Source organism: Pholcus phalangioides, unplaced genomic scaffold, assembly GCF_987345545.1.
Source record: "Pholcus phalangioides strain wild (caught in Gottingen) unplaced genomic scaffold, Ppha-v1.0 ptg000004l_1, whole genome shotgun sequence".
In the NCBI taxonomy this organism is placed as follows: Eukaryota; Metazoa; Arthropoda; class Arachnida; order Araneae; family Pholcidae; genus Pholcus; species Pholcus phalangioides.
In genome coordinates this window covers 6,122,461-6,142,115 of record NW_028301597.1, presented here as the reverse complement: position 1 = coordinate 6,142,115, position 19,655 = coordinate 6,122,461, and the positions used below count along the sequence as shown (strand labels likewise).

General features: G+C 36.0%; 1 protein-coding gene across 3 annotated transcripts in view; it reads left to right on the top strand.

Moving 5' to 3' along the window:
• The window catches only part of fidipidine (coiled-coil domain-containing protein 93), a 100,471-nt gene that overhangs the window by 39,205 nt on the left and 41,611 nt on the right, over nt 1–19,655 (top strand). For all 3 annotated transcript variants that reach the window (XM_089255944.1, XM_089255946.1, XM_089255945.1), the window contains 4 exons: nt 410–478; nt 967–1,017; nt 9,429–9,515; nt 9,630–9,749. In XM_089255944.1, the coding sequence (XP_089112070.1) occupies nt 410–478; nt 967–1,017; nt 9,429–9,515; nt 9,630–9,749 (327 nt within the window). The remainder of the gene's footprint in view (nt 1–409; nt 479–966; nt 1,018–9,428; nt 9,516–9,629; nt 9,750–19,655) is intronic.

Sequence of the window (19,655 nt, the reverse complement as noted above, 5' to 3'; positions counted from 1 at the left end):
ATATTTAAACTATACAAGATCATTATAAAGTCTGAACTGAACATCTTTGAGAACTTTTTAAAGAATAAACATAGCCACCAGCAGATGAAACTTGCATACATAAAAAGTATTCAGAACTTTATGAAGTTTTTTGCTCTTTAACTTAGGTAATTTTCACCCATTGCGAATAAAATAAATCACCACACACGTTACAGGTATAAGACTATAAGTTTTATTATTTTAATGAAACTTAAGAGAGAAATATGACAAATATTTTTTATTTCAGTAGCTTTGATAAGCTCTTAATTTTGTCTTTTTTTTCTTGTTTAATCCCTGCAACACAATCACCTTTTGAAATTTTGTTTCTTATTGTAGCTATTGAAGTATTATTGTTAATGTTAAAATTATAAAAACTGTATTTTAATTTCAGAATCAGGGCAATGAAGGGAAGGAAAATCAATCTGATGCAAGTACAATACATAAAACAGCTGAGGATGAGGTAATTACTGATTGAACTTTTCTTTATTACTGATAAATTAAACCGGTATATTTTTACTATTCTCTGTATCAACAAGTGCTGCTTTTGTAATACCATTTGTAATGCCCCACTCTCCTCAGGAGGAGGAGGGAGGTAAATAGGCAGGTTTTCTTTATTCTTTCCTATCTGATTTTTTAATGGGACTCGCTCTGGGAACATTTCTCTCTAATAACAAGACATGAGAAGCCTTCAAGCTGTGTTCAAAATGTGCCTAAATGTTTGAAAAAAACCAAAACTGTTAAAGGGTGAAACGACAGGCATTCCAGTGTGACATGAGTCTCGGTATTGCTGTAGTCACAAAATTGTAATAGAAAAAGGAATTGAAATTTTGTATATAAAGAGCAGTCCAGTAATGAGAATGAAAACATACTTGTTAGCCATGGCTAAATGTGTATGAATTGTTGATTAATTGTATTCAAATTTTGATCAAATACATTTTTTTTACATAGAAGAGAATCCAGATTTTGATGAAAAACATGTCAATGATGGACGAACAGGAGGTTTGTAAGTTTTTTAACTTTTTCAATGTACCTGGATATTGGATTTCAAAATGAATCAAGTTAAGATGTAGATATAGGCTAGTTTTATTAGCACTTCTTATGTGGACAGATTTTAAACTTAGTGATAAGACTGGCATGTACCATTCATATTGTAACCATGTCAGGGAAAAGATTTGTAATACCCTCACTCATACATTCATCTCATTCTTGCTTTTTCCCCTCACACTAGCACTGTTTATATATCATTATATGTGGTACACTGCACTTAAAAGCTTGTTTACATACGTTAAGTGATTAAGGTAACTAAATTTTAAGTTACCAATCATTCAAAAAAGTGTCCATATGATAAGTGACTGAGTAGATGCTTATTGGATCACTTTTATGGAGGCCAAGGTAACTAGTGCATGCTTATAGAACCTGCTCAAAGGGAGGGAGAGGTGGGTTTTTTTTTTTAAACGTATAGCTCTATTATGCGCTAGCAAAAAAATCCAGCTCAGCCCAGGTTTTCTGTATATACTGGGAGTATTGGAAAAATGACTAGCTGTTGTAAAGAGATAAAAATGTCTGAAAACATTGTTTGGGAACAACGTTAATCAAAGTTAACTTTTCAAACGTCATTTTTCCCCATATTTTTTTTACCATTTCAAGCATTTGCCTAGCTCTAACAAACTTTTAAAATAGCTATCATTCAAGTTAAGTCCTGTTTGGTATATATGCAAACTTTTATAGAGATCTGTCTAAACTTGTGGGCATGTGTAGAGAACACACACATATACAAAAACATATAGAAAATCAATTTTTTGTACTGTATTCCAAGATATGGCAGGCGTTTTGACTACCTCTGCATTGGAAATCCTCTGTGCAGGTCATTGCAGGCAAGGAGATTATGCGAAATCCTTGGGGTACAGAGAATCACTTCTGCTTTGATTGAAGACGCAGAGGAATTTATGAGTTTATTTTCATATGTTGTTAGTATGAGGTGTTGACTCCAGATTGATTTAGTGAGACTCTTAATTTACTTGAGAGATTTGGATTCAAGGGTGTTAATTTCATGTTATCAAGATCAAGACAAAAGCAAAAAAAACTCGCCTTCCCCTTTTTTCCCCCCATTTTTATCTTCCTATTTTATTCACAGGGCTCGGCAAGGGTCACTTTTTTCCCTAAAAGTCACTTTTTTAGAAACTGGTCACTTTTATTACGTATTTTCAGGCCCAGGTCACTTTTTTAGCAAAAAAACCTCGGTTTTGCACGCTTTTCTATTGTCAGTGTTTTTCTTTTCTTCAAGGAGGAACACTTTACCGGTTCAATATCGCTAATTTTCTCCCTCCCTTCATTGAACTACGATCAAAGGCGTCTTATCTTCCCGGGAACATACCGTGTGACGTCAGCATAACTTGATTTCAAGGGGCTTGGAAAGATAGTTCCTTGGTTAAAGAATCGTCATTTTATGGAAAAGCCGGTCGGAAAAAAAAACTAGCATAAAAGGCGTATACTTACAACAAGGAATTCCCCCCCCCCCCACTACCATTCATTCTTATTTCCCCATGTGCTCACTCGTTCTTTCATTTTTATCTTATTTTAAAATTGTTTAAAATTTATTTTATTTGTTTAAAAAAGTTTTAGTCCTAAGGACCGAATTCCTTTCTTGGAGCATCGAGCAAGTTACATTTGTTGTTTGTTCTATCGTTACTTTTTTCTAATGTTATTTGAAATGACGATTTAAGAGAGCCCGTGCAGAAGCTAACTTACGTGCAGCAGGAGAATGCTGAAGCGGTATTAAAGACGTGTATTATTAATATGTATTAAGCGTATTAATACGCTTTAGAGAATACTCTTGTAGCTGGCCAAGGTTAAAGAAGCTCGCAGGTATTTTGAATTTACTTACAATAAAAAAAATTATCCGATTGAAAGTCGCGATCTCTATTTACAAATAAAATTCTTACTATTTTTCTAACTGGATTTAAATCTCAGCAAGAAACCATAGTCCCAAATTTGATCGAGAGGAGAACTATTTATGAAAAGATCACAATTCAACCTGCAATTAAGCATTTAGTTTAACACAAGGGTTCCCAAATCAGATGAAAATTGGTCATCAGGCTGATAAAAACTCAGTTAATGCATTCGAGCCGTAAATAGAGGCGGATTTAACGGTGGGCACACCGAGCGCGCCTTTGGCCCCTACTTTACACTTTTTTCCTAATTTAAAGGGCCTAATATTAATTTTTTTTATGCCCGGGCCGCCAACTGTCCTTTATCCGCTTCTGGCCGTAACTTAATTTAGAGCATCTTCACGATACTGATTGTTGACTTAATATCGACATCTTGCACTCCATTCTTGGTGTTGTGTAAAAAAATCCCATTTTTAGACCTCAGAAGTTATTAGAATGTTTTTGTCTCGAGTCGCTATTATGACCGCAATAGGAGAGGGCAGGGGTCTGGTTCCACGGGTATTGAACGAGGAAAGGTGCCGAGTTTACTCTTTTTGTGTTAAAAAGAGTGGATACCGGCCTCGGGCGATGGTAAATTTTCGTTCGTACTTGCGACCCGGGTTGCTACATACCGTGATCAGATCTAAAACTGGGAGCGGGGGCCAATGCCTTGGACAGCGTTTTTTGATGGAATGGTATATTTAAGAAAAGGCAATAAAAATTCCTTTGCAAAATTATTGAATTTCACAGTCAAGGGGCAGTAAAATTACGTTTCCCCTTCAGAAAAACCAATTGTATTACAACCATGGTAAATCGGGTGCCCTGGGTGGGGGCCAATTCTTTGTTTTTGTTCGTTGAAAATTACGGGAGGAGTCAGCGCTAACGTGCTAAAATAGGTAACCCTGACAGCACAACATCCATAAACTGTATCAACCGCATATATAAACCCTGTATGTCGTTGATTCGATTTTTGTGTTCATTTTATCCTAATTTCCCGATATATTTCTATCGATTTTCGCATATTGCTGCATATTAGGTTGATTCATATAAATTATATATTTTTGTAATTTTTTATGCGCCCTTTGTCAGCCCCTGTGGTGTGGTGGTCAGCTGAAGTTGGTTTTCTGTGGTTCCACAATTTCAAGGCTGCTGGCCTGAAATTGGGAACCGATACGGGCCGATCTCCCCGTTAAAAAGTCTCGCCACAGAGAGCAACAGGCCTACAATATTACAAATATTCAATCATTACACTTCACTCCCAGTTTGAAGTATAGATGACAGCACTGAAATATCAGACACAACACTAGCTACACACTCAAACTGTTAGGTGCACTCACTTTGTTCCAGACTCTGCCACGAAAGCCGGGCTGGAAGAGATCTCAGCAACGGGATAAGTCCAGTGGCGAAGTCCCTGGCGTTTATTCATTGTGCCCTTTGTCAGCCATCTTGAATTGACTACCGCAAAACGGCGATTCCTTGGCGCGAAAAAAAGTCGCCACGTTGGTGCTTACAAGGTTCATGGGAAATTTACCAGGGAAGGCCGTGGAGAGTCTCTTTTTCTGTTAAAAATTACGGGGGGGGGGGGCAGGGGCAGGGGCCAAAATTATACTGTTTTCAGGGGTGGGAACACTGCGCCAAAATTAACATCTTGCGCCATCCTGCACCAATAGTGTATTTTCGTATTTTTCTGCGCCAAATAGCTAATTTTGCTTCCGTATGCCTGGAATTTCGGAAAGGACGGCAAAAAATTTTTGTACCTGCTTACAGCGAAACGATTCTTTCTAAGAGCGTGTTTTATTAAACTGTACGCCTTATTTAAACTATCTGCCTTTCCATCACGATAATACCCGTGATCATGCAACTGAAGATGGTTTGCAATGGTCTTTCAGCTTTAAAGCGCAAATGTGAGTCAGTTGCCGTTTAAAAAAAATTCTCCTCTGAAAGCAGCAGAAATTACTGTAGTCGATCATCACTGAGTCAAATCCCGATGTTTCGTGAAAAAAAATTTTATTCCGGGAGTAAAAAGTGCGTTTCCGCCGAATGACAAATGCTAATTTAGAAACTTTGCAGAATAACGAGTGTCAGATCACCAACATCGCCAAATAACAAGTGTCAGATCGCCAATCTCGCCAAATAATAAGTACTTAATCGCCAAACGTCATGTTGATTCTTCTGAAATTCTCTCCCATTTGCAACAATTTCTTTCCAAGTATGAAAAAATTGAAAACTTATAGAAAATTTTTAGCCCATTTGAAGTGCTGTGGTTCCAGACAGACAATAGTGCCCTTAGTAAGCAAAAATCATCTTAAATAGACTGGTGTGAAAAATTTTATGACAGCCTCTCTTTCAAACAAGCTGTCAAAAGCCTGAAATACCAAAAACAAAAAACAAGCTGATGAAAAGATGTTTGATAGCAAAAGACAGTGCAGTTGTTTTATTTTGAAAAGGGGTGAGGGTTAACAAAAATATTCTTGTTAATTCCGCCTGTAAAATAGTAGACTCACCCACTTTTCCCAGTCCAGCCATAGGTGGAGATAGACTTGAAGATCTTAGGGGTGTGGCACGATGACAATTGATATACAGCATATATATGTATACATCAGTAGGCTGTGCCATTGACGCTGGGGGGGAGGGTGGATTGCCCCTCCCTCAACGTATAATAATTAAAACAATGTAGTTAATTTAATAATTTAAATACTTTATTCAATTTAATAATTTAAATACTTTATTCAATTTAATAATTTAAATACTTTATTCAATTTAATAATTTAAATACTTTATTCAATTTAATAATTTAAATAATTTATTTATAATTCAGTAATTTAAGTAATTTTTTAATTTAATAATTTAAAATATTGTTAAAAATTTAATTTTATAGTTTTTAATCATTATAGTAAATTTCTTAAAATTTGTTGGAACATATTATACAAACCTAGGTATGTAAATCAAATTTGTACTAGTTAAAAAAGTTACATTTTGTATACTGTCATTCATGGCATAACATGAATGAAAAATCCACTGAAATGTAGATGGGACAAATTCTCTCATCAAATTTTGTGTTATTTCATTTTTTCCCCTTCTTTGAATGTGAAAACGTTTTCCCATTTTGAAGTTTTTCCTGCTTAAATTGATTTTAAAATGGATTGTGGAAAGCAACATGGGGGAAGGCATTGCTACTGTTACTCAGAAAGGATGTAATGCAGTTATTCTCTCACACATAGTTGTTGATAAATTTGATAAGTTATTCAAAACTTTTCTGGTTAGCAGAATGCGTTTGAGTTTGAATTAATTATTTCACAGTATTATGTAAAAAAAAAGCAATTTCAATGAGTTCTATTGAAATGCAAAGTTAAAACTAAATTCTATTCATTCAATTTGGTAATAATCAAAATTCATTGTCCATTTGGTCTCTTTCTAAAAACATTTTGGTCACTATTTGGTCACTTTTTTAAACACTTTGGTCACTATTTGCTCACTTTTTTAAACATTTTGGTCACTATTTTCATTAGTCACTATTTTCATGATCCGTGCTGACCCCTGTATTCACCCTTGTATAGTAAAACCTCTCTTTTGTGGTTACCGGTGAGACAAAAAAAATTCATCAGTAAAACGGGGGTGACTATTAGTCAAGCGTTTGAAATGCACTTTATTTTATTTTTTATTACACGAGGGGGAAATTATTATGTGGCCGTAAAAGAGTGGTGACAGCATCTGAGGGGCGTTTGTTAATAGTGCTTTTACTGTATTATAATGTGGTTCATATTATCTGAGCTTTTTAGCCATCTGAGGCAGGGTTGTCAAATTTTCTCCCTGGGGGGACGGGTATCTACCCATTTTGAAGTATTTTTAAAAGATTTTTGGGAGCAAAAATGTTATAAATAATTTCTTGGAACCACAAACACACTTTTTTATAATTCTTCTGACTACCTTTTCATATGTAAGCATTTAGGTGTAAGATTCGTGTATGTAACAAAAAACTGCTAACAGAAAATGTAACCATGAACTTGGATATGTAATATATGTATTATGCCTGATATATAATATGTGATAAACATATCCAAAGAAATTATTGCTTATTTATAATATACAATAATTTTTCACACACACACACACAAATCCTTGTATAAATAAATTGAAGCCTCTGTGAAGAAGTAAACCAATGTATGTAAACTGAATTTTCATCCAAAAAATATTTACATGTTTGCATTACAAATGGAAAAAATTAATATTAAATAAAATTGAGAAGAAGCAGATTAATTCTGTTTTCATGTGAAAATGCAGGAATAGCACCAAATAATAATAATGATACAGAAAAGTTTAGAATTTTTCTACTCACTTTTCTTGCCGAAATTTCCGTCGCTCGACCTCCCCCCTTCCCCGAACGGTATACGTCGATGCCACTTGTTTTCACAACAGCTTTGGTCTTTTGTTACGGTTAATGTGGTACTCATGGTTATTACGGATGATTCTTATCGAGTTTTGTTTACAGCGAGTATTCAAAAACCAAAAATATAGTATTCAGGAATGGAAGAGCAGAGAACTTTAGCTTGGCTATCTCTGGTGAAAATAAAGACACAACTGTCACATAAAAGATGAAAGCCCAGACCACTGTGGACTTCCCCCCCCCCCTCATTTATTTTATCTGAAGAGACACTAAAGGTAAGGGACATCCAGAGAAACAGGTGGGTGGAAGATCGCGTCCGTTCGTGTGAGTGGAAGTCGCGACTCTGTCAACACTCTCCGTGATCGGAAACTAAAACTATCCCATAAACATGGCAAAAAATAAATAATTTAAAAAAAAGGAAAACTTAACCAAAACTTTTGCACCCATAAACAGCCTCTCACAATAGTATCGGCAATCTCGTAGAAGAGAAACACTTCTTGTAATCTATGAGTGAATATCTGAACTCACTGAGCCAGTTTTTGGGAGAAAATAAAACTGATTGAATATTCGTTTTTATGTAAGCCTATAACTGCATGTAAAACAATGAAAAATTGTATCGTTATGGAAAATTCAACTAAATAATGAAAAAATATATATATACAGTATACAATCGTGTAACGGAAAAAACACGACAGTGATATTGGCGGGGAAAATTTCTAGGATATCACGCCAGAGTGCCGTTGCTATGGATTTTTGATAATGGTAACCAATATTTTTTACAATTTAAAAATTTTAAACAAGTAAACATCGGTTCAAAACGATGTTTTTTCAGTATTTTTTTTCAAAATCATAGAAAAAATCAAAATATTCTGTATAAAGGTTCATCTTAAACCTCTGATATGTGAGAACTATATTTTGCGGCGAAGGAATACACTCTCTACCTTTCTCTTCACTGCAAAGTTAACCTGAAACAGACTATAGATGCCGAATAATTTGTAAATTTTGCCAAATAACGAGTGTTAAATCGCCAATGTCGCCAAATAACGAGTGCTAAATCGCCAAACATCGTGTTGAATGTCCTGAAATTTGCTCCCATTTTGCAACAATTTCTTTCTGAGTATAACTGAAAAACAATAAGGAGAATTGGAAACTTTAAAGAATTTGTGTATGTATTGGTTCACTTTGAGCAAGAGGTGAATAAAGAGTTGCTGCAAATATAAATAATTTTGTAAGAAAAATCTTTGCCAGCTGTGGTTTGGATTGAATTGGGGGAAGGATTGAATATCTCTTAGAATTTTTATAATTTATGTGATGCTATTACAAGTCATATTGTTGACCGAAACTTGAAGGTTTTAGAGCACTTTGGTGACAACAGAAAAGTATGGATTATCTGTATGTGGACTGATTATTTAATAAATTCTTATGATGCTGGGTAATAAATCAAAAGTTGTAATTTCTGAACTACTTCTACGTCTATATTTTTCAGAAGAGGGAAAATTTGTTTGGCAAACTAAAAAATAAATTTGCATATGTGCCCCACCCTTTTTTTGTGTGCTGTAAAACTTGTAAGTTATGAAGTTTGCCATGACTCCTTAAAAACTCCTTAAAACTCAATTTTTATTAAGGAAATTTTCTTTAACCCTGATTTAGGTGTAAGATGTACATGTAAAGGATGTACATACATGTTTAAATGAGATATTTTGACCTTGTGGAAAAAGGAAATTCTATTTTCCCCATTTTGCTCAAAAAACCCAGTTTTTCCCCCTAAAAAACATGGGTTTTTAGAAAAACTTGCCTGGGCTGGTTTTTTTTTAAAATAAAATAAACCAGTTTTTTTTGCAATCCTGATCTGAGGTGGGTCTAGTCTACATTAGCTCTGGTGTAATCAGTTGTACATACTGTACTTTATTCTGAGAAACAATTATATTTTATAAGTATATTTGTTCGAGGTTTGGCCTATAAGTTTCTCTATTTCAATTTTTTTCTCTGTTCATTTTCTGATACTGTGAATTTAAAAAACATTTTCTAGAAGTTTCAATTTTATGTTTTTCACAGTATTTCAGTTTAAATTTATGCTATGTTATGATTTTAATTTGCAGAATAAACTAACTGCAAGCTCAGTTGGTTCTATTGTGGGTTTGCAATCTGGAGAAATACAACAGATAGCATCAGTGTTTGCTCAAAAAGTGTGTATTTTTATTTTTGGCAATGTTTTTTGTTAATTTTCATTCATTTCTGATATGCATATGAAAAGCAGCAAGATGACATTTGGCAAACTTTTATTTATTATTTCTTTTCAGAAAGTTGAGTTGACAAATGAGAGTTTAGGCGAGAGAGGTATAGGTGAAACAGAATATTATAAGCGCACTCTTGCTTCTTTGTCACATGAATACTTCGAAAAAGAACAGTCTTTGAAAGAAGTAAGAATATATGAGTTTCTTAACAATACTTTGAGCAAATTTTTTATCTTTATTGTGTTTATTGCTGTGAACAACAAATATGAACACATTTACAGCACTGTATTGAAGTGAATAAATTTCCAAAACTTTTTGAGTGGTGTAAAACTTTTGTACTTGATTTACTTACATACTTGCCAACTACTGTAGAATTTCTGTAGTTTCTGTGGATTTCATAAAATACGGTACTGTGGCAAATTGTGAAAGACTACGGAAGTCCAATTTTTTTATAAACTTCTTTTACTTGCGGGGAATGAACTCTCATCCTCTCGGTTTCCGGGTCATCAGGGTTATTTGGTTTAAACATTACAAGTAAAAGCTCGCTTTGGACGAGTTAGTCATGGGCTTCTGCCAATTAATTTTCAGCGCAAGAGGTTAAGCACCTGGCTATCAGTAAATAAGCTACAACTCAATTTTTCTAAATCAGTTTGCATACTTTTCAGACCTTGGCGAAAGCTGTTGGACACTTTGCTATTGCCAATAAAATTCAAACAGGATTAGTTAAAGTTTGTCAATTCGGTTAAATACCTTGGAGTTTTAATTAATGAGCATCTTTCATGGTCTAAACACATATTAGAAGTCAGCAAATCATTAAATGCCTATATATACATATTTTTGAAAGCTAGGCATTTTGTACCCTTTTTTGCAATGCACATGTTATATTTTTCACTTTTTTTCTCTAAATTAACTTATTGCTTGGAAGTATGGTCATCTACCACTCATGCATCTCTGCAACCCCTGATAACTGCTCAAAAGAAAATATTGAGGGTGATGAGCTCTGCCTCATTTAATGAGCACACAGCTCTTCTTTTTAAACTCTGGCGAATTCTTCCGTTACATAGCTTGGTAAAATATCGATTGGCTATAATGTATGAATCACTACATAAACCGACACATATTCCCTTTTTCCCTATCCCTACACACAGATATCAAACAAGATTCTCTTCCAGAAACTGTCTCCCGACCCCTACAGCAAGAACAAATTCCAAGAAAAATATGGTTTTCTTCTGTGGCGTATTCACATTTGAAATTCTCTGCCATTGAGTGTTCAAAATGACTGCATTTAACCATCTTCTAGATGAAAATTCCTTAGAATGAACAGTGTGCATGTGCTCGTCTGTACAAATGTACAAAAGCACTTGTTATCACTGATAAGCGGTTTTGTTTTCCTTCACCCCATCCTCTCACCAAAAACTATTTTAAAGCATATCTTTGTCAATGTTTCTCTTTTTTATATATTCTGTTGTTTTTTTCAACACTTGTTCTCCACAACCAGACTCTTAAAGTAACAATACCAAATTTTCAAATCGGCATGAGGTCTTCCATTCGTGTCCTTATCAATACCCCTACTTTATCCATACCTTTTATTTTTCCTCCACATCAACAAGCCTTGTGAAGTAATTCCCTTGGTGGTGCTTAAAAAATTATTCTTTTCGCTGACTCGTCCTTCTGAACTAATTATGCAACCAATTACAATATTGGTTGTATAAATCAATTAATATATTTACACCTATTAGGCCGATATACTTCGTTCTTTTTATCTTTCTTTCAGGTCAAAAGAAATAAGATTTATGTGTATCACAAGTACAGAGATGTCATAGGGTCGAGAGCATTTTACTAGCTTTTATCTACTGCTCTCTTCCCTGTCCCAGCTTTCTTCATCACATTATGAATTAACTGTTTTACCATGTCTATTCAAATATTTTTTCTTTCTCATTGCATTTTCTTTCAAATATTGTAAAATATATAATTTAATTGTAAACTCTAATTTGTATAGTATTATCATAATTGACTGGGGACAAATAAGTTATGTTATGTTATTAAATCTGAAGTTTGTCCCAATAATTCTGAGATTATTTTTTCCATTAACTTCAAATTTTCATCAATTATGAACTTATTTCTTTCAAAAACTTAATTTTTTCATAAATTACTACTTTTAACAATTCTGAAATTACTCTTTACCATTCCAAAATTGTTCTCAATAATTCTGATTTCTATCAGTACTTTTGCAATTATTGCTTTCAGTAATTCTATGACTATTTTTTCATTAATTCTCTAAAATTATTTTTCTCAATAATAAAAAAATGATTTCATTAAGGCGTTTTTATAAATTCTGTAATTATGTATACCTTTTAGATGCCAAGTTTGGCCTCTCAAAATGAAATGTGTAGTCTATATAAAATCACTAGCAAAAATACCCGGTGCTTCACGGGTTTTCTTCAATTACTGGGCAGATTGGAAAAGTGACAAACCATTATAAAAAAATTAAACTGTTATAATGGGAGCATTAAAGATGTGACAAACCATTGTAAAGGCATATATACAAATCTGAAACGCATTGTTAGGGAACCATGGTAACCAAAGTAACCATTCAAAAAGTGACTGTTGGGGGCCCAGGAACTATTGTTGCCCGACGGTTTTTCGCCCATTTCGGGCATTTGCCCAGCTCTGACGAACTTTTAAAGTAGCCTACGGTTCAATCCCGGTCCTGTTTGGTATATATGCAAAATTTGGCGACGATCAGCCTAAAACTGTAGATTTGTATAAAGAACAGACATACTTTCACATTTATATATAAGATAGGGTCCCCAGACAACCCCTTTAATGTTTCAAATGCACAACATTACTATTGATTCTGGGAAGCATCTTACAGTTCTAAATACAAAAGTACAGATTTCTGCGGTCAGCTTTTTTTTTGGAATTTAATATTTTAATTTAATTTTGAATCTATGTAAAGTAGCTAATTTCTAAAAATGGTCGGCGTCCTCTGCAAAAAGCCCAGAGGGCCTCGGGTTGAGGACCCCTGGTCATTGTCCCCATAAGGGTGGAGCTGACAGGAGACCTGGGACATTTCTCATAATTTTTTGTTCTTTTTTTAGGCTATAAATTAACCATAGAAGGGCCCTTAAAAAGTGTGAATGGGGGCGGGGGGGGGGGGGCTGCCAAAGATCCCAGCCTAAGGGTCCTACTTTTGGATGTGGGGCCTAAGCGAAGTTGTCATTTGTTTTCACTTTAGTATCTTATATTTTTAGTTTTCAGGTTTCTTCTCAAATATGGCTCAGAAAAACAAGATAAACTTTCATAATTTACTTGATTCCATCAAAGAACCTGAACTGAGAGATAGAGGGAAAAATGCAGTAGAATCCGATCACGTTAGATCCATTCACTATGATAGAGATGATGAGAATATATCTTGGGCATTATGAAAGTGTTTCCAATCAGGCGTAGAATACATTACCATTTTTCATAAAGGGCAAAAATGGCCGAAAACAATTTGTTCGATTGAATGATTGGTGGATTCAAGTTATTCATGGATTTAATACATTAATCAAAGCATGGTTTCTAGGATAAATATGAGTAAACATATAGCATGCGAGAAATAAAAGGCTTTCGTAGCTAATTAGAGGATAATTATTCATATATTTTTAACATTGCATTTTCACCAGTTTGAAGTTTCTATTTCAAGAGCTCTTAGCTCAAGCAAGTCTTATTTAATCATATTTTTTTCAGAAAAAACAATTTAAACAGAGACTCACCTATGTCCTATGGCATTTTCCTTTATAATCTCGCCCAGCTCATGTTTGTTTGGAATCAGCGCTGCCAGTGGTGACGTCACATTAATGTGCCCTATTGTGAATTTATGGCAGGAAAATACAATGATGGTAATTGTCCCGGGCCTTTATCCTTTTTTTTGTCACGGCGATCTTTACCGACTAGCTATAGCGAATGACAAATTGTGCAGTAAGTGCATGTGACTGAACGAGAGAGTTTAAGAAAATAAATCCTGAACTAGAATAGGGTCTGTGATCGAATTGGCAAATCATTCACCATTAATTTTTTTGCCACACAAAGTGTGCAACGTCGTGGCAGGGCTGTACCGTGGATTTTTGCCGCCCCCACAATTCCAAAATTTGATACTTTTAAAACAGAACAGTATTTCTTGTTCCCACCTAAAATGGCCACCCTTAAATTTTCCTCTTGGTGTAGCTGCCCCCACTCCCCTTTAGTTCCAATCCTGTATCACAACGAGCTTGAGGTATTGATTTGCATGCCTATCTGCTTCGAAGTGATTTTTTAAAATGAGAAAATCTGTCAAACTATTATGGGAAGCCGCCAATGAACCATGAGTTAGGCTAGGGAATCGCGGGTGACAAAAAATTGAGAACTACTGGAATTGGGTGAAAAACTTTCAATCTAGGCTGACAATAAAGCAAATAATAAGCCTATAATATCAGACTTCGAAATACGTGAATAGGAATATGGGAAATCCATCCTTATGAAAGGGTCCTTGTTTGGTCCAATGTCCCACATTCTGCAGCAGGACCCTAAGGTGAGATTCTCATTGCACACGGACCATTTTTTTCACGAGCCCCTGTATAGTGAGGCATATTATTTTGTGAAAAAGAATACTCAAGAATTATCTTGGGCCCTAAGCTGGAGCCGTGTTAGTCCCTACTGTGCTTCCCTGCATGAGTATATGGGTCATTGGCTGTCAGAATTGGAAAACCAGCCTTGCAGTATATTTTCACTCTCATGATGGTATATATGTTTTGTCTGTGCTCTGTAATGCAATCAGTAAATTAATTGGTTTATTTGTGCGCATTCTATTTAGACTGTGTTTTCTTCTGATGCACATCACTATCTGGCGATGCGCGCTGTTTCTGACTGCAAACTGTCTATCTTGCCAGTCAGTGCCGATCATTGAATCGATGAGACAAACTATTTGTCACTCACACTGCTCAGCGATGTTCTAGGCTGTTTTGAGTCCACTATTGCTATGCGTTACAGTGCTTCGATATGCAACACAGCTATCGTGCACACGGCTTAAAACGGTTAATAGTAGTTTTGCATCCGTAGGACACGCTTTTAACGTGTGCGAATGCCCCCGCGCAGCTTGTTTTGGAAAGTTTCGTCAAAGGTGCCAAATAAGGGCCGCCATTTCAATTTTTTCCAGGGGGGTACAAAGCACATGTACTCAGTGTATGTTTATATATATATATTTGTATATAAATATACCATTTTTAGTGTATTTTCAAAAGCCGGGGGGGGAGGGGCAATGGCCCCCCAAAATTACGGGCCTGGCCAAAGGAACTCTGATACAACAAAAACATTGTGGGAGGGAGAGAGTAGTGTTGCCAGATGTCTGTATATACAAGCCGCAAGGGTGTATGCAGGGATGGATTACATTGAATATTCATGACTTACCAAGGGTTTAGGTAATCTCGCAAAGTTCCTTAGGGGCATGGAGGATATGGGGTGAGTGGGTGGGTGATTCTATTTGAAAACATTGAATTTTGATTCATATGTGCTGTATATGAATGACCATCTAACAGCTAAGGTGCCTAATATATATATGAACATGTTCAGTTTAACAGGAATGGCGGAGGCATTGGAGGTGTTTCGAATCAGTGAGTGCTCGCTTGTCTTGAGCTTTATGTATAGGAAATTTCAATTTCTGAATAAATTCTGGGGTTACTGAGACCTGTGTCGCTTATTACCATTAGTGCTCGAGCACCCACAGCACTCCTGGTTTCAACACCACTGAGGACTGTGTTTTAATTCTCAATTGTAATTGGCTTTACTAGGTTTTGTTTAAATAAACCATTGTGGGCACAAAATGACTGTGGTGCTGCAAAAATGAACAAATTGAAAATTTTCACAGTAATGAGATTCTGATAGAGAAATTTAATTTCTGTTTGTGTTGTTGGACAGAGCTGACACTTAGAGACATACGTTCTGTATGGTCAATCAAAATATATTGTGTATATATGTATTGACATCATCATCATGCCCCATGAAAAGTTGCAAATGATTAAAATTGATTTCTTATGTTTCTATAATGTAAATTCATTCACATCCCCACATTTCATTATGATCTCTCCCCCCCCCCCTCATTTTTCATTTTATTAACACAAACTCATCTATGGGGTCGTGACTCGCAGTTTGGGAACCACTGAAATGAAAACCGTCCACCATGGTTCATTATGTTGAACGAGAAAAGGTCACCAAAAAAAAAAAAAGTAACCAAATTTTGCTTTTTGTATGTGGTAGACACCCTTTTAATATTCTCTCCTACAGTCTCCGGTCAGTGTGCCTGACTCGGAAAATTAACTCTAATATGAGCATGACAGTTTACAATATGAAACTAGTTGCCCCATTTTAATTTTTTCTTATAAATTCTGCTTGGCCAGGAGTTGACCGTAGACAAATGGATGGAACCTCCCACCCAATGCATGCAAAAGCTTATGGATGGGATCTCGTCTGAGGAAAGAGAAGTCTTTCACTTCAAACGAGATTAGAAAGATGTGTAAAAGGTGGGAATCTGTACAAAATTCTGTAAAAAAAGAACCAATCAAATAGAGCTGTAGCAATGTGCAAGCTATAAATATGTCTAACGAAACGAAAATGAAATTTCTCCATTTCTGAGAAATTTTAAAATGAAGACGAAAGCAAGTGTCATTGGATGGGTTTACAAAAAGAATAAGTTTATAGAGAAAAGTGAGTCCCTAAGTCTGCCTAAATGATAGTTCTTTCTTTCGTCATTTAAAGCAAATTAATTTTTAAACATAGTATTGCATGTTTATATATGATACTAGGGAGGCAAAGCCCCCCTGACGCCTACGGCGTCCAACCCCCCCCCCCCCCCCACCCCCCCAACTCATCCAATGTGGAGCTAACTACTCGTCACATTTTCTTTAATTATAAAGTAAAATATTCCTCAGGCACTGCGAATGCCTGCAAAATAGGCATTCAATTGCCACTCTAATTTCGATAAGCAATGCACTGCCATCATAAATACAACAGCATACTCGGTGCACCGCAATACATACGTGATACACCACGATAGGCAATATAGCACAATAAGTAATGCACCCACTACCATATCAGCAATACAGCGAATTAAGTAGTGATTCACTATATACGGTGCATCACAACACGCAAAACACCACCATCTGCAATAAAGCACAATACTCAATCCACCACTATATGCAGTGCACCCAGTAAGAAATATAGCACAAAACGCAATACATCACCATCGGCAATTCAGCAATAAGTAATCTTATATATAAATGTGAAAGTATGTATGTATGTTCTTTATAAAAATCTACAGTTTTAAGTCGATCGTCGCCAGATTTTGCATATATACCAAACAGGGCCGGGATTAAACCGTAGGCTACTTTAAAAGTTCGTCAGAGCTGGGCAAATGCCCGAAATGGGCGAAAAACTATGTGGCAACAATGGTTTTGGGGCTTCAACAATCACTTTCGAAACGTTTACTTTGGTTACCGTGGTTCCCAACAATGCGTTTCAGACGTGAATATATGCCTTTACAATGGTTTGTCACACCTTCAATTCTGTTATTATAACAGTTTATTCCTTTATAACGGTTTGTCACTTTTCCAATGCTCCCAGTAATTGAAGAAAACCCGGGAAGAGCGCCGGGTATTTCTGCTAGCCTATATACAGGGTATCCTGCAAGTGCTAATGCGGTCTTTATCTCATCAACCGCCCATCGTATAGGTATAGTTTCAATTTAAAAAAGGGTGTTTGAATAATATTTGCTGCACAAGCTGGACGTATGACGTCGCTGACAAAACTGGGAATAAAAATGTTCAACGCCAACTGATGACCTCAATGCTTGCTTCAAATCATCAGCACTCTGGCACGAAGTTAAAAAATTATCATTATCCACCAACATGCGAGTAAAACTGCAAAATGACTCAGCACTGCTATAATTTTCACATCAGTTGACCAACCAGTAGACCCAAGCACTGGACCGATTACGTTCCCAAATGGATTTTGCCAGTTGTTAAACTCAGTTCAAGAACTTGCAGACAAAGTCTTCCCAAACATTGAACAAAATGACCAAAACCATGTATGCCTTTCTGAGAGCGATTCTGGCACTGAAAAATGACAGTGTGAACAAGATCAACAAAAAAATCCTAAAAGTTATTCCAGGAGACTCCACATCTTACAAATCGGTTGACACTGTCACAGACATTTAGTTCTGTATCCTGCAGAATTTCTGAACTCCTTTGGATATTCCGGGTGTGCCACCACACAATTTGACCCTCAAAGTCGGAGCATCTATAATGCTTTTAAGAAATTTGGAGACACAGAGACTCTGCAATGGCAACAGACTCTGTGTGAAGAAATTGCACAATTGCATCATTGAAGCAACGATTCTAACTGGATGTGAAAATAGAAGTCTTCATTCCACGTATCCCAATTATCACCAAAGAAATGCCATTCACTTTCAAGCGATTACAGTTCCCGATTCGTTTAGCTTTTGCCATGACAATCAACAAAGCGCAAGGCCAGTCGTTACCAGTGGCAGGTATCAACCTACTTGAGCCCTGTTTTTCACACGGACACCTTTTCGTCACCTGTTCGCGTGTTGGTAATCACAAAAATTTGTACATCTACACACCAGATGGAAAAAGAAAAAATATTGTGTATTCAGCTAGTGCACTTATATAAATTAAATAAGCAATAAATATGCAATGCACCAACATCAGCAAAATAAGTAATAAATATGCAATGCACCAACATCAGCAAAATAAGTAATAAATATGCAATGCACCAACATCAGCAAAATAAGTAGTGCACCACGATAAGGAATGCACCACAATACGTAATACAGCATAATACGCGATGCATCGCAATAGGCAAAGTACCATACATCGTAAGCACTGCATTACAATAAGCAATACAACACAATATGCAATGAACCACAGTACGCAATGTATCGCATTAAGCAAAACACAATAATACGCAACACACCACAATACGCAATAAGCACTGCTTTGCAATGAGCAATACAGCACGCGATGCACGACAATATGGAATGCACCACTCTTTGCAGTACGCCGTAATAAGCAATACACCCCCAATATAGTAGTATTTGTATAATACGCAATAAGCACTCATTAAAATAAGCAATACAGCACGTGATGCACTACAATACGCAATGCATTACAATCAGTAATGCACCACTATTTGCTGTGCACCACAATAAGCAATATGGTATAATATGCAATCCACCACAATACGCAAACGTGACGTATTGCATCAAGCAAAGCAAAATAATACACTGCACCACAACACGCAATAAGAACTGCATTGCATTAAGCACGTTATGCACTACAGTACAAATCAACAACCAGAATGCACTGCTGTCAGCGAAGCATCGCAATAAGCAATTCACCACAATACACAATACAGACTGCATCGGACTGCATTATAATAAGCAATACACTATGCTAATGCGATGCACTAAAAATCAGCATTGTATTTGCAGTTGCACCACAATAAGTAATACAGCAAAATAGCAATACCTACTGCATTAGCTTAAGCAATACAGCACACGATACATTACAATAAGCAATACAACACAATACGCAATGCATTACAATAAGCAATACAGCACAATACGCAACACAGTGCACCACAATCAGCAATACAGCACAATAGAAATAACCACTGCATTACAATAATCAATACAGCACAATACGCAATGCACCACAATGTGGAATAAGCACTGCATTATAATAAGCAATACAGCATGCGATGCACTACAATGAGTGATGCACAACAAATTGCAATGCACCACAATAAAGCCTACAGCACAATAAGCAGTAGGCACGGCATTATAGTAAGCAATACGGAACACGATGCACTACGTAATGCACTACAATCAGCGGTGCACCACAATACGCAATACACCATACAATGCGCATACTGCATTGATGCATTACTGCAATACGTAATACACCACATTCACCATATTGCAGTGCAACACAATAAGCAGTTGACACAACATTATAGTAAGCAATACGGCACACGATGTACGTACAATATGCAATGCAG